The following is a 14,880-nucleotide window of genomic DNA, read 5'->3' as shown; positions in this document are numbered from 1 at the left end:
TCGTCCCTGCAGTTGAAAAACTTTAAAATCAGACAATCTTCCTATACATCTCGTCTTGTAGACAATCATGTATCCATCCAGGAGAAAAGGAACTGAAAAAAGGAAAATTAAAGCACTGTTTTTGCCTCCTCATATAACATCACTCATACAACCTATGGATCAAGGTGTCATTGAGTGATTAAGGAAAATAATATATGAGGTAAATATGTTGGAGCAATTTTAGAAAAACAGAAAAAAGTAGCAATAATTTCCAGGCTATGAAAACTTTTGAGTATTAAAGATACAATTTATACAATTCCTTAAGTATGGGAAGTAATGAAAGGAGAAACTCTTGAAAAATCATGGAAAAGAGTTTGGCCAAGCATGAAGACTGAAAATACAAATGAAGACAACAATTCATTGTCTGAATCTATCGAAAACCCATCTGACACTAATAATGACTTGGCTACAATTTTAGACAATCCAAACAAACTGGAATATGATACAGAGATCAAAGATGCAGAAGAAAAGCTGGCTGGAGGTGACTATGATGCAGAATCAATTAATACTTTAATGACAATCAAATTATCGCATCTGTAATGGAGCAGAATGAACGTGAATGAGCACCAATGAATGTTTTGTAGACAGAAAAATGGAGACATAGTGGCCAAAGCACATCAAAATGGAAACAAAGAAATATCACAGATGTTTTTATAATTCAATTGACAAGTGTTGTTCTGTATTTCTTTTTAATTTTTATCTATTTGCACAAAAAGTTTTTTACTTTTCTTAAAAACGTTTTTGTATGTAATACATTTTTCAAAGTTTATATTAGTTATTGTGTAAACAATTTTTTTTGTGTTTTAATAAAGTTTTTTGTTCCTCATATTATCCTACCTTTTTTGTTATCTGACCTAGCTCTGATCCCAACAACAATAGATTGTCTACTGTATTTTATAAAATCATCCATTTGGTTAAGTTTTGTTTTCTTTAAAGAAAACAGTCTTTACTCATATAGTCTGTAAACTCTGTCCTGAATAGTGGATCTGTTTTCCAGTAATCTTGGAGCTGAGACAACACTATAATCTCCTTATACAAAATGAAGCCTAAACTACTCTTTAATTCACTTATTGAAAGATCTTTCCACTTATTTATTTCAGAATGTCTTTGTTTTTTAATAGTAACGAGAACGTGGTGAGCATATTTTTCCATCATTTCACAGATATTTTCATGAAAACCATCATAAAAAAAGTTTCTAAAATAATAGGGCCCTTTTTTGAAATCTAGGCTTTTTGACTTTCGCAATCATGTAACTAAATAACTGGAACACTTTCATCTTCATCAATATCTATTATCATTCAGGTGATTTTAATTCATACTATTCTCTTACGTAATTGCACCACTTACTTCACTACAGTATCACTTACAAAAATGTTAACAAATCAGCCAAAATAATTTTATTTCATACTTCATTATTTGAATCTGATTTAAAATAAAACCCTTCACTCATTATTTGCTATTTTTTGGTAGCTTATCCTTCTCATCAGTCATATAGAATGCTGTCTAATTCATTTGAATGAGAGTACTCCATACTCACACTGAGATCTTTAAACAAGCATGTATCAGCCGGAAAGGACCAGCATATTCGTCACTCAGTATTCAGAAATATAAATCAATTAAAATGATAGAGAATAAAATGAACAGCACAGATGTTAAGCACACAATGTTACACTTAAGCAAACGTAATCTTAAATTGATACCATTTGACACCACATATACAAAACAAGTATTAAACATATAGAACGTTTACTTTGAAATTAACATAAAAAACATCAAATTTAGAAAATAATATAGAATTACCAAAATACATGTGAGGGATTTCAAACTAGCAAGTTAGTATGACTGATGTTGTTGAGTGTGAAATACCTGTCATCATTATTGTATCACATAAAATTCATATATGCTTGACAGAAGAAGGTTTTATATATGTAAAACTGTGCACCATCAGTAATATTGTAATAACTGAAGATTAATTTTTAAAACCCTCAAATACTATTATTAAGCAGGATTATCTTTATCATTTTGTTTCAGAAAGGTATTTCAAAATACAAACTGCTAATTTATGGCATTCTTACTACAATAAACCTTACTTGATATAAATCAAACAAGATATGATTTGTTCGTGTTTTTTTTTTCTTATAGAAGTTTTGTTCACAGATAAGTGAAAAGGGGATAAGTAATTGAGTCTTCTGTGTACTAATAAATGTTGATTTTTAGGTTTGAAATTCTATACCATAATGTTCATTAACAATATAAATTGTTTTATGAATTATTCTGTGTAATTTTTCCATGTATTAGTAATTTTTGTCTGTATTTTCATTGTTTTTTTTCTAAATTAGCATTTCATGAAAAACTTGTTTTTGTTTTAATACATCTATAAGAACTGAAATTAATTAATTGTTAAATAATATATTAGCAGTGCAAATTATTTTTGGTGGAAAATGATATATCTGAATAATATACTTTTGAAAATATTAAAAATTATTTAATTTAATACATTTTTCAGTATGATGTAATGTAAATTGATATAAAAATTAATGTTTCTAGAATTTGTAGTTAAAATAAATTCATTTTCATTTGAGGCTATATTTGTGTTTAAAAATCATTACTTATTAAAATTTCTTATTGAAAAATCATAATATGATATGTTTGTGGGGTATATTAAAGAAATATTGGTCAGTTTTACATATATACATCATCTCATAAATTTTTATTTTTTAAAACTCACTTTAAGAGACACAATTAATAATTTCTAATAATAATACATCAACCCTGCTCTCAAGTAAATACTTGAGCTGAGAACAAGAGTAATAATAAACTTAGAGTGAACAAACAAAAAATCTTTTCAAAATCATAATTTACATCTAAAACAATATTCCTTTAAATAACATTCAAACTAAAAAGGAAATAATTTATAGGAAACAAAATATAATAAATAAAATGCACACACAATATAATGTATCATATACAATACATATACCGTATAATAAATGATAATAATAAAATATCTCTCATCAATGAATAAAAACAAAAATACGTAAATTAAATTAATTAATATACTTGGTTAAAATCACAGTCATCATTTACAGAAAAATGCTTCAAATATCTTTTTAAGGAGTTAATAGAAACAAAATTTCCCAAATCAATATCAAGCATTAACAATAATTGACTAGCTGCATTATATAGGCTTCTAAAGAGAATTCTTTTGGCAAGAGGTATACAAATATTACTCATCAAAGAATGTTTAATTATATAGGAATGATTGCAATAGAATTTAAATAAATGTTGATATTATAAACAAATAATAATAATACATTTTTTAGCTATAAATCTCAAGATTGTCAACGTTAAACAAAAAATAAAGCTTTGTACAAAAAATTCATATTAAACTTTATTTTTGATTGTATATAAAATAGTAAAACCAAATGATAATAATTATTGGTTTTGGGAAATAAATTTTTTAAATTATTGACAGATGGTTAGTAATCACTGTAATGAATCTAGAATATATAAATCACTCCAGAAATAATTATAGAAATTGGATAGGATAATAAAAAAATAGAGAAAGGATGGATTTTTTACAAGATGAAAGTATTTTAAATTAATTTAATTAACTGCAGAAATTAAAAATTTATCATTGTACCGTAACTGTAGTCAAATAAGAACCTAGAAAAATAAACAAGAACCTAGCAACTTACCTGCCCCATTATTTGAACCTAAAGCAATGGCTGCTTATCATGTGGATCTGTTTAAGCAGCACATATATATATATACATATAATACAGTATTTTGTAGACGGTGGTTTATTTAATAGAATTTAAATAATGGGTGTTTCAAAAAGGATGCAATCCTAAGATTAAGAAGGTAGAAGTCATGCTTACATAAATTCTATTTCTCCCTACGTGTCAGTTGGCAACCCTGTACTCAAGATTAGCAGCTTGTAACAATTGAAATGTCCTTCTTATGCACCTATGCTATATCAGTATAAATTTGTCTGCATTGTGTTAACTACGTCATTTTCCAAGATGAATATGTGTTAATATTGAGATTTACTGCGCGTATAAATCTTACGAATGAGTGAAAAACAAGTTTCGGATAAAATTTCCTGAATTCTTCAGTTCCTAATACGTCAACAACATCGCATTTGATTAATAAATTTCATGAGACTTTGAGTGTACGTGATCGGAAAAGCACAGATTGACCATTACTGTTAACAGTAGAAGTTCTGGGGGATGTGAAAGAACGTTTGACCCGCTTACCCAGAAAGTCGCTCAGAAAGTTATCTTCACAGGCTGGACTTTCACTATCTATGGATTTCAGAGCTACTAAAAATTTACAATTGCATGCTTATTGCATCAATGTCATTCAAGAACTGAAAGAAGTAGACAATAATGTAAACGTATTGTCATTGGTTTTGTTCTCTTGTTGATGACAACAGTATTGAAATTTTGGATTGTGTTTATTTCAGCGATGAGGCATGGTTTCACTTGGATGGCAACAGCCAAAACTGCTGAATATGGATCATTAAAAATTCTCACACGTTTCATGAACGATCATTACATGCACCTAAAATTGGTGTTTGTTATACGATCTCCCGGCGTCATGTAATGGGCCTTTATTTTTTGTAGATCTGTGGTTTATTGTAACTTAATCTAACAGTATATTGCCATGCTAGATTTACACAAACGAGAATGTTGGTTCCAGCAGGAGAACGCAACGTGTCATACTACTAATGAAACACTGGATATGTTACGGGAATTTATTAGCCATTGTTAGATATCAGAAGGGTTGTGGCCTCCAAGATCCAGATCTTAAACCAAGACTTTTTCTTCTGGTGTTATTTAAAAAGTGTAGTTTTTAAAAACAATCATCATACACTTAAATTGAAGGCTGACATTGAAAGTGAGATTTCCGGCATTAACGAGCAAACATTATGAAAAGTGACTGCAAATGTTATGAGACATGTACAAACCTGCATTGGGATCACAGAAAATCATTTTGAACATTTATTGTAGTTATTAAAGGTAATTTGAATATTTTTGTTTAAGTATTTTATTAACATTAATATCTTTGTAACAAAATTCACATTGTCAAATAAAGGGGTTGTGTAAATTTTGAAGTACCTATTATAAGTATTATATGTGTATATTAGTTACAAAGAATGAATAAGCGTTTCCCTTCCTAAAGATATTGTTACATTGTGATGCAAGTAAGCAAGGACATGCAATTGTTTGATGTTGAATAGGATTATGTCTTAACTGTATGCAACTTGTGTTATACCTTATCCTGGTAAGATGCAGCATAGAGTGAAATAGTTAAATAGTAAGTTGAAATTTCCACTTACATTTTACCTGTTGAAATATCAAACTAATTTGAAATTTAACGTTTTCTTTAGATGATTAAATTCAGTTAAATTTTGGAAAACAGGATATAATAAGTATGCCTATAATAAACTAGGCCTTTTCTGCGACCAGTAAATTTGTTGTATTATATTGAAGAAAATTTTAAAGAACAGGCTCAAATCAGGAACATAAATTGGGTTATGAAATCTATAAACTTATAAATCACCAATGTTTAACAGCAATTAAACATACAATTAAAATTTGATTTTCTTTATAAAAAAAAAATCAAGAGTAATTAATTAATTATAAAGTTAAACAGAAATAAAATTTAAACAAGATAAAGTTAAACAGAATGTTGTAATTAAAAAAAAATATATATATACATATAGTAAATTGAAATTAAGAAGTAACATACCTAAAGTAATTAAACAGTAAAAGTAATAATCAAAAAGTAGCCAGTCAGTTTATAAAAAAAGAAGTCATCCACCATAATTGGCTGATATCAACCATACAATACATAAAACTGCAATGGGATTAATGCACCTTTGCATTAGTTGCAATAATCCATTTGTTTTGTACATTGTCCTTATCAGAGTATTTGATTATTTTCTAATAGGTATTATGGGAGTTAACATCAGGTGCCCTTGGCCGAGCTCCAGCTGCAGTTACAGATAATCTTCCACCTGGAGCTTCTAGAGAGGAGGCTGCCCCTGTTGAAGAAATAGAAGATGAAAAAGAATTAGAAGAGATGCAAAGTCGTCTGCAAGCATTGCGTAGCTAGTAATGCTGTAATATATTCAGGTATGTTATTTGAAATTTAAGTGAACCTTTTTTCCCATTTTTATTTTTATTTTTTCTGATTTGAAATTAATCTTTAGTTTAGAGAATGTCATGAATGAAATTTTCTCTCTTATATTCTGTTTTCATGGTATTAATGATTGATAAATTTATTGGTGATTTGATTTTTTGTGAAAAAATCTCCTACTGTGTAAAACATATTAGAATTAGACTTGGCATCATTGAACAAACAGGATTAAGGAAACGGTATTCATTTGTAGATAATAAATTACTTATTTGTTTTGACAGCAATAAATTATTTTATAGTGTTTGTTAAAACATAAAAACATCAGAACTTTCTAATGGTTGACTGAAGCCATTATTTTTGTGGTTGAAATCAGTTTTTTAAATTGATGTTTGGGAAATGTCCTAAAGAATGACAGTCAATTTTAAGAATTACAAACAGCAAGACTTTAAGAGAAAATTAAGATTGAAGTGGTTGTTTGTTGCTTTCATTATTAAGTCAGATATACTCTTTCATATCAGCATGCAGAGCCCATTGAAGTGCGAGTTATATTCAGCCCAACAAGTAATATTGTTAATCTATTATCCTCAGAAACTGCCTGTATAAACAACAATAATCCTAGAGAAAGCAACTGTGAGTAGTGCCTCAGGTGCTTGATATATTAAAGGCTCAGCCAAATATTGAGATAAATATCTTAAAGCAACAAATTAACCAAAAAATTCACAAATTAACAAACTAATTTAACAAAGTAAGAAATTAAATTATTATTTATAAACTAATAAAATTTATACCCTTTTCTGTAATTTTTAATAAGAATATATATATATATATATATATATATATAATTACGGGATCAGTTGGGACGAATTCTGACAAAACATAGTGCATTACCAGATGTTGTAAGATAGGACCTACAATATTAAATCACCATCGGCCTTTCAAGCAAAGTAAAATCCTTCTATAACTAGCAAAATTTACTCTGTTTGCTCAAATGGATGTATCATAAAAGTCAAATTAACTAAATTATATGTCTTCTTTTTCTTACAAGGTGAATGTTATTTTAAATTTTAGGTGATAATTGATTAAGCACGTAGGATTGCTAGTGAGCTAAAACAGAATGTTTGCAACACAGACCAGATATTTCATAAGTCTGGCATTAGATACAAGTGGTAAGTAAAGTACTCCATATTGTTAATGCAGGTAGAAATTTAAAAACAGATTAATGTGATAGAACAACAAGCATTTGAAATGAAAACTTTGAAGAACCTACAAAACTTGTTGACATTAATAGGTAACAGCCCTACATGTTATCAAATCAAATTGATTTTATAATGTGTACAAAAGCGTCAACTTGAGGCTACTATTATTATATTATGGTGGTGAAGGATTCAATCATCTCTACTCCACTTTTTTGTCACATGTTTGGTAATTTCTTTCAACGCTTCATAAGAACTTTCATCTTCTCTAGGTAAAATTGTTGATTCACAATTTGTCCTAGAAGAACATTAGATGGTGCATGATTCTATCATGAAAAAACCAGTCAAACATTGGATTTGTTGGGCCTTCTTGGATTTTGATAAATTCAACATTTTCTGTTATGTTAATGTCTTTTTTTGGGGTTGTAATGATAGCACAAATTCTCATGTGATAACAAATTTTGTTGGAAATGCTAATTTGAGCTTGTTCCTTCTGATTGTGATAAATGCACAAATAATTGCTTGTTTACAAATAATTTAATCCTTTGTCGACAAATAAGTAGCAGATTTTGTAGGAACACATTTCATTTTCAAACCTTCTGTTAATAATAACAGACATGAATTCCAAAACAAACTAGACATCTCATAAATCTCAAAAGTGGTAGTCTTGTTCATTATTGTTGTCATTTTTGTTGAATGTTGGCCGGACATTGGTTTACAAGTGACATTTTACCATGCTCACTTATACTCTATTTTACCATGCTCATAATATGAGCATCACGTATACACTTTCTTTTGCTTGACAATTCATGAAGCACAAGGAGCAGCAGTGAAGTGGGCCAATAAATAGATACCATAAGTAGGTAAAAAAAATATTACTTCACCACTCTATTTTATATGAAATGAAAATACATTGATTACAATTATTTAAAAATAACATCTCAAGGATGGTCACCATTTTGCTTCATATTCCAGTAGTTTTGTGCATAGGTTACCATCACATATTTCACAATGGCACATGAATTGCAGACATCTCTTCTTGGATCTGCCCATTCTTTAAGATACTGGTTGTCATATGTTTTTGGTGTTTGGAAAATGGGTGTTTATTCTTTGCGTACTTTTGTTAGCAAGTAAGGAAATAAGGATCCTTGGGGTGTTGTGTATAGAGTCCCAGGGCATAAACGTAAGAAAAATATTATTTTGTCAGCTCTTTCAACCCAATAGGATGTTGTGTCTAATAAAGCTAAGTTTTTAAATATTCTATTGAATGATTTATTGCTGGATGATGTTGTGAATAATGAAACCTCATATCATCTGTGAATCCAAGAGGAAGCAGATCCTCTGTTTTTTGCTCTGGTGTTTTATCTGTTTTACGGTGGAGCCCCTTGTCCGTTCTGTCAGAATTTGTTGTGGTACTTCGACTAGAATTTTTAATACGATGCTCTTTGCTGGAAAAAAGTTGTAAAATTGTTGTTTAAGGAATGACAAGGACCCCCATCGTGAGTTCCTCTTATAGGCCTCTAACGCTCCTACCAGTTATTAGAAAGGTTTTTGAGAAGGTATTGTATTGGACGTGGAATGAGCTAAATGTGTTATATTGTTATTTTAACAATCAAAACGTTGTTCTTCGAGATAGTGTTTGAGAAGTAGGAAAACACTATCTAAAAGTTGTCCAAGGGTAATGTTTTAAACACCTGCTCTAGGTTGTTGAATTTGATTTTTTGATGTGGTCAAGATTACCCAGTAGATGCTGTGTCATCGTGTATGCTTATGTCAGGCCTTTACTGGTTAAAAGAGATTCAAGGAATGAGATCGAATTCAGGGCAACCCAGGCTTGTAAGATATCCCAATTGTGGAGTTTGCAACATAAGATGGTGTTTAGCCCAGAGAAAATAATGATGATGTTGCTCAAAGGCAGACTAGCTGTTAGACAATGACCTCATTCATGTATCAATGGCAGGGTCATCAAATTAGGTATGTCCTGCTACAGAAGTATCTAGGTGTTATCCTTCACGAGATTCTTTGATTCAAGGAGTACTTTCAGTTTGCTGCCAAAAAGACTTGTTCTGCTTTCTTCTGTGTTTGGGGAAAGCAGTTAACCACATTTGGGGGCATAATTTCAGAACTATGCGTGTTTTTTATAAGCCTTGAGAGACAGTCCTGTCTCTCAAGAGGTGGTCTTTGTTATTTCTGCTCTTAAGCCCTTTGATATTCTTGTGACTGAGCGTTAATTGCATTATGATGCTAAGAAGGTGGGCCAACTTACCTCTGGGTGCACAAAAGAAATGATTACCAGGGTTTCCATTTATGGCAGGTCAGGTGAACTGAATCGCCCAATGGCCGTTACATGCATAGAATTTTTCCTGATGTGAGAAGTATACAGGTAGTTAGGTGATTTCTTCCATCCCAGTTGGCATATTAAAGTTTCTTTCTGAACTTGGTGCTTTTTTAGAGGATGGCCAGATTTGGTTTGATTAATTCATGCTTGCATCCAGAGTGTAGAGCCACTGATGATGTGCGCCATGTCTTGTATGTTTACCCCAGATACAAAGTTGAATGTACCAAAGTTGCCAGAGAGCTTGCAAGGATCAGTTGTGGTTTTGATGTGCTAGTTAATTGGAAAAATGAAAGGAATTAGAGCATAGTTGCTGGCTTCCTTAGATTCTTAGCCTTGTGGAAGATGGCTGAGGGGGTACTGATGCTGTTATAGAATAGCTACCCAGGTGGCTAGGGGCCCAACCTTGTGGTGCTTACTTTACCAAGATAAGTGTTTTAGCATTGAGCTTCAGTTAGCTTAATTGTTGGCTGTTAGGATGAGATGGATGTGTGGAGTACTCTGTGATGAAGCTGCGATGTGGGAGGGTATAGGCCTTGTTCCTGGAGGCGGACCAGAGGAGAGAGAGAGATAGGGTATGTTTTCATTAGAGGCTTATTAAATTTGAGAATCTTTCTTGATTTTTCGACTTAAAGTAAATTTAATTATAGGACAAAATTGTCATTATGATCAACACTTGTTTTGGTATAAGGATAGTATTTTTGGTGTTCAAAGACTCAGTCAGGTAATTATTGGGGTGCATAATCCTAAGTGAAGTTAGATATAGGAAAGGTTTTTGTTTGAAACCTTTGGTGTTAGAGGAAGATGCAGGGAATGCACTTCTGCGAATTGTTAAATTTAATAGTTGAGGGTTGTAAGTTATGATTGACATCATCAGTGCATACACAATCCTAATTTTATTCGAATGATACTGTAGATCTTGATGTAAAATTCTCCTTACACTGTGGTCAGAAACACCTAGTGATACTGCATGCCATCATGCACACAAGGTGAACTTTGTTATAGACAGCTCCATTCAGAGAATTTCCTGCCATACACATGCTTTTAATGCTTCCAGTTCTTTTCAATGTAGAACTTATTTCCTCTAAGCTTTTAATCCATGTTTTTATTGTGTGGGCAGAAGGCTATGGATTGTTATGAGGATTATTACAATGATTCCTAAACATTTCTTGCATGGTCACCTAACTTTCATTATTTTATTATATACTTTGAAGCAGAAGCACAATGTGTAGTGCTCCACACTTTTATCATGAATGTGGTAAAATAAGGATTGCAAGATAGACATACTTCCATTTTCTCCTTTCATCAATGGTAGACTGCATCTGTTCTTTACAAATGCTGATTCACTGCCACGCCCATTAAAAGTAATAGTTTTAGCAGCTGATTTCCCAAAAAAAAAAGAAGTTTGTTCTTTACATTGCCAGACTTCCTTGGAAACGTTTTGAAAAACCAGAACAATAACAATCTACCTATTTCATTATGCGGAAGATTGTTAGAGAATTCTTAAATGGCTTGTTACTTTTGGCTCTCTTTTTAAATATACAATGTAGGTATGTTTAATATACATTTATCTTTATATTATGATAATTGATTATGAATTGTGTTTGCCTGTAATGAAGTCAAACACAACATGCATTAAATAGCACAGCATTAAACATGCATTAAATTGTACAGTTCATTACTAACTGTAATGATAAATGTTTAAGGAATAGTTTTCAATTTAATATTTTGTTTTCAGATTTTTGTCATCCTGCTGTGCCTTAGTTTACCAGCTAATGGCCAAACTTGTGATCTACATTAGAGTACATTTTATTCCGTTTCAGCATATTTTATTCCATCTTTATTTGTAGAAATAATGTCTATCGCTTAATATTTTAGAGTTGTGAGAATATTTATTTATAATTTTTGTTAAGTATTAATTGTTAATTCAGATTTGTTACCTATATATTAATTAACACAAACTCATAAGTTTTGTTTTATGCATTATATTTATTTATTAACATGGTGAATAGTTAATTGTGTTTCTGTTCTTCATTTCACTTATTCAATTGTATTTATTTAATTACTCTTTAATGGTATTTAATGATTTCTATGTCTGTATATAATTTCATTCTGTTTCATATTTATATATATATTAAATTTTTAAACATGTTGTCCTGTGTGTTGACTTATAATTAGTATTTATAAACCACCAGATACACACATTTAAAGCAAGAATGCTCTTACCTTCAATTTAATAAGGCTTTTCAAATCCTACAGATACAACATCAGTTATTAAAATACCACAATTATCATTAGCATTAAATTACATCGTCACCCAAGTCATGACTGATTAAAACTATTTGTCAGATGACTATTAGTCAACATCTGACTAATACTTTTAATCAGTCATGACTTTGTTGACAAAATAGCTTAATGCTAATGTAATGTTGTGAGTTATTTTTATATTACTCTTAATTTTATTTTTTCTGTGTGCCCATTTTGGTTAGTATTTTATTATTTTAGTATTTATTCACTTAAGTAAATGTAGGCTGATGTCCAATTACTTTTTTCCTTTCCTATTTTGCTTGACTGGTATCTGACCCAAGAACCTTCAAAATGAAAAGCAGAAATTTTACCAATTATTTACTTGTTAGATCAACATACATAACCTCTTTTAACAAAATATTTTCCTATTTTGACAGTATTGAATATATCCTTCATATTTACTATTCATTCGTGAAATAATCTATTTTTATATTAACCAGTCTTGTCAAGTTTAGAAAACTCAGTTGGTTGCACATACTGTGTATCAACTGGAGATTGGCTTCTTGCTATGTATTTATCATGTTGTGGTACACTATCCCTTCTGTTGTGCTATTAGCAGTTTCAGTTTTACTTAAGACTCTCCAAACAGAACTAGTTGTATATCTTTGTTTTTATGCTTTTTAGACTTGACAAATAATACCATTTGTTATGATTTCATTTTAGAATAGAATCAGTAGTTTTATAACTTTCTTGAGAATGATATAACTTTCTTGATTTGAAATTTAAGCTCTCATTATAAAATTTGTAGTTTTTCGTCTTAAATTGTAGTTATATCGTGCAGAATATTTCTTTCTGTCAATATAGCAATTATTTTATCCACTTTTCCCCTCTTTAATTTTCTAAAACCAGAATTTTTGTATTTTAGAGAAAGGAAATTAAAAGAAGTTTTATTTGCTGAATGTTTTAAGTATGTATAAATTCTATCATTGATGTCACAAAATAGCTGTTATATGAAGTAATTGGATGTTAATTAAGAAAATTACATAACATGTAACATCATATTGTTACGCTTTAATAGAAATTCATCTTGTTCATAAATTAATTATATCATTCATAGAAATCCTTACACACAAAAATGATTGCTCTCAGTTAATCTGATTAAATATTTATTGTTTTTGTTTACTTATTTTTTATTACTATTATATTACTTGTCAACATTTATGATCAGCTTGAAATTTATTTCATAGTCATAAAATCAGTGTTTTTACTTCACTTTGTTTTTAAAGCATCAGTGTTTTTACTTCACTATTTCTATTTCTTTATTTATTTTTGTACTTACAACAGTGTATATTTCATATTTAAAAACAATATTATGTTTATGATATAACTAAATCTGTATTTATAAAGATACTAATATATTTACAATAATTATTTATTTTTAAATAAATATGTAAGTAATAAATTATAATAGTAAATTAATAATAATAATTATAACAGTCTATTTTTTTATTTTATTTCTTATCTAATTTACTCTTTAGTGTCCAATAATCAATCATAATTAATTTTTTTTGTTAATTATAAGTGACATCTTTACCCTTCTTTAAAATTTCTTTTTACATTTATTTGATTTTTTAAATGCAAAAATTAAGCACTTTTTTAGCAATTGTTTCTGAAATAATCCAAGTTGAGTATTCGTGATGCTATTAATGATATATTAATTTTCTTTTTTATCCCAATAATAGCTTCCCTAATATTTTTTGGGCATTCTTCATTTACAGTAATTTCATTGCACTTTTTCATTTCTAAGAATAAATTTAATCAGAATTTCCATTTATTATAATGCACACCATCAAACATTGGTAACATAAAATCTTGTTAGAAAAATTGAAAAAGTATCAATTGCTAATTACCACTCTCTGCTACCATGTTAAATAAAAGAATTCATCACGTACATAAAGATAATACATATAATCATTTAACAGTAATATAAAGAATCATGAACGCTATGCTCTTTTATCCTGTAACGTTACTTACATTTTTAACAGCTGAAAAAAGTAGTACCAATACAAGATTCATTAAATTCACTGTGTACTTCTACACAGTATCAACTTAAATATAAAGTTTGTGAATTTAAAAGGTGAATCAGTACAAATAAAATTGTATTTGTAACAAAACTAATAAAACAACCTCACTAAAGACACAATGTATCTTCTGTTATTTCTAATACATAATAATTTGCACCCATTTCAAACTTGACAATAGTTTTGGAAATTCAGTATTTTTGTTTGATTCATTCCTCTTTAACAAGTTTATTTTTTAATAAAGTATTTCTCAATTGCCTTAACACTTCCACTAGTATTCCCCCATCTTTTAAATAATTACTATATTTCCATCTATTTATATTTATAAATTATGATTTTTTAATTAAAAAGTAGACTTAAATTTTTTTTGAAAAATATATCTATTTATTTATTACAGTCAGCATAATTCTAGAAATTTTTTTTCAGTACTTCCAAATTTTTGAAATTATTTTAAGTTTCTGTCTTTTATGACCTCAGTTAACAAATAATTTTGTTAGTTCCACATTTATATTGATGAAAAAGTTTATAATTATTGAGTGGTGGCTTACAGCTGTTTGTCATAACATACTGACCATTAGCAAATGATTAAAACCAAATTTATTTTAATAAAACCATAAAAAAATACATTCTCAGTCAAATGTAAAATACAAGTGCTCCAGAAAAAAATGTTCAGTCCTAAGCTGTTATTATTTACAAATTAAACCTTTCTTAAAATATCAAAGAATTAAAAGAGTAATGAACTCCCTCTTTGTAGCAAAAAATATTATTACCTTCTTCGCAGATGGTACTGTTGTAAAGGATCAAACCAAAATACTAAATCAGAGCAAAACTATTTTCT

At 29.3% G+C, this 14,880-nt stretch overlaps 1 protein-coding gene across 2 annotated transcripts in view; it reads left to right on the top strand.

Moving 5' to 3' along the window:
- LOC142328439 (charged multivesicular body protein 3-like) overlaps positions 1-13,449 on the top strand; it is a 102,881-nt gene extending 89,432 nt beyond the window's left edge. For both annotated transcript variants that reach the window (XM_075372199.1, XM_075372200.1), the window contains 2 exons: positions 5,998-6,182; positions 11,453-13,449. In XM_075372199.1, coding sequence (XP_075228314.1) covers positions 5,998-6,162 — 165 coding nt within the window. In that variant the 3' untranslated portion in view covers positions 6,163-6,182; positions 11,453-13,449. The remainder of the gene's footprint in view (positions 1-5,997; positions 6,183-11,452) is intronic.
- The last annotated feature ends 1,431 nt before the right edge of the window (positions 13,450-14,880 follow it).

Source organism: Lycorma delicatula, chromosome 7 (genome assembly GCF_047948215.1).
Source record: "Lycorma delicatula isolate Av1 chromosome 7, ASM4794821v1, whole genome shotgun sequence".
NCBI lineage: Eukaryota > Metazoa > Arthropoda > Insecta > Hemiptera > Fulgoridae > Lycorma > Lycorma delicatula.
The sequence above is the reverse complement of the archived record's forward strand: the minus strand, read 5'-3'. Positions and strand labels throughout refer to the sequence as shown.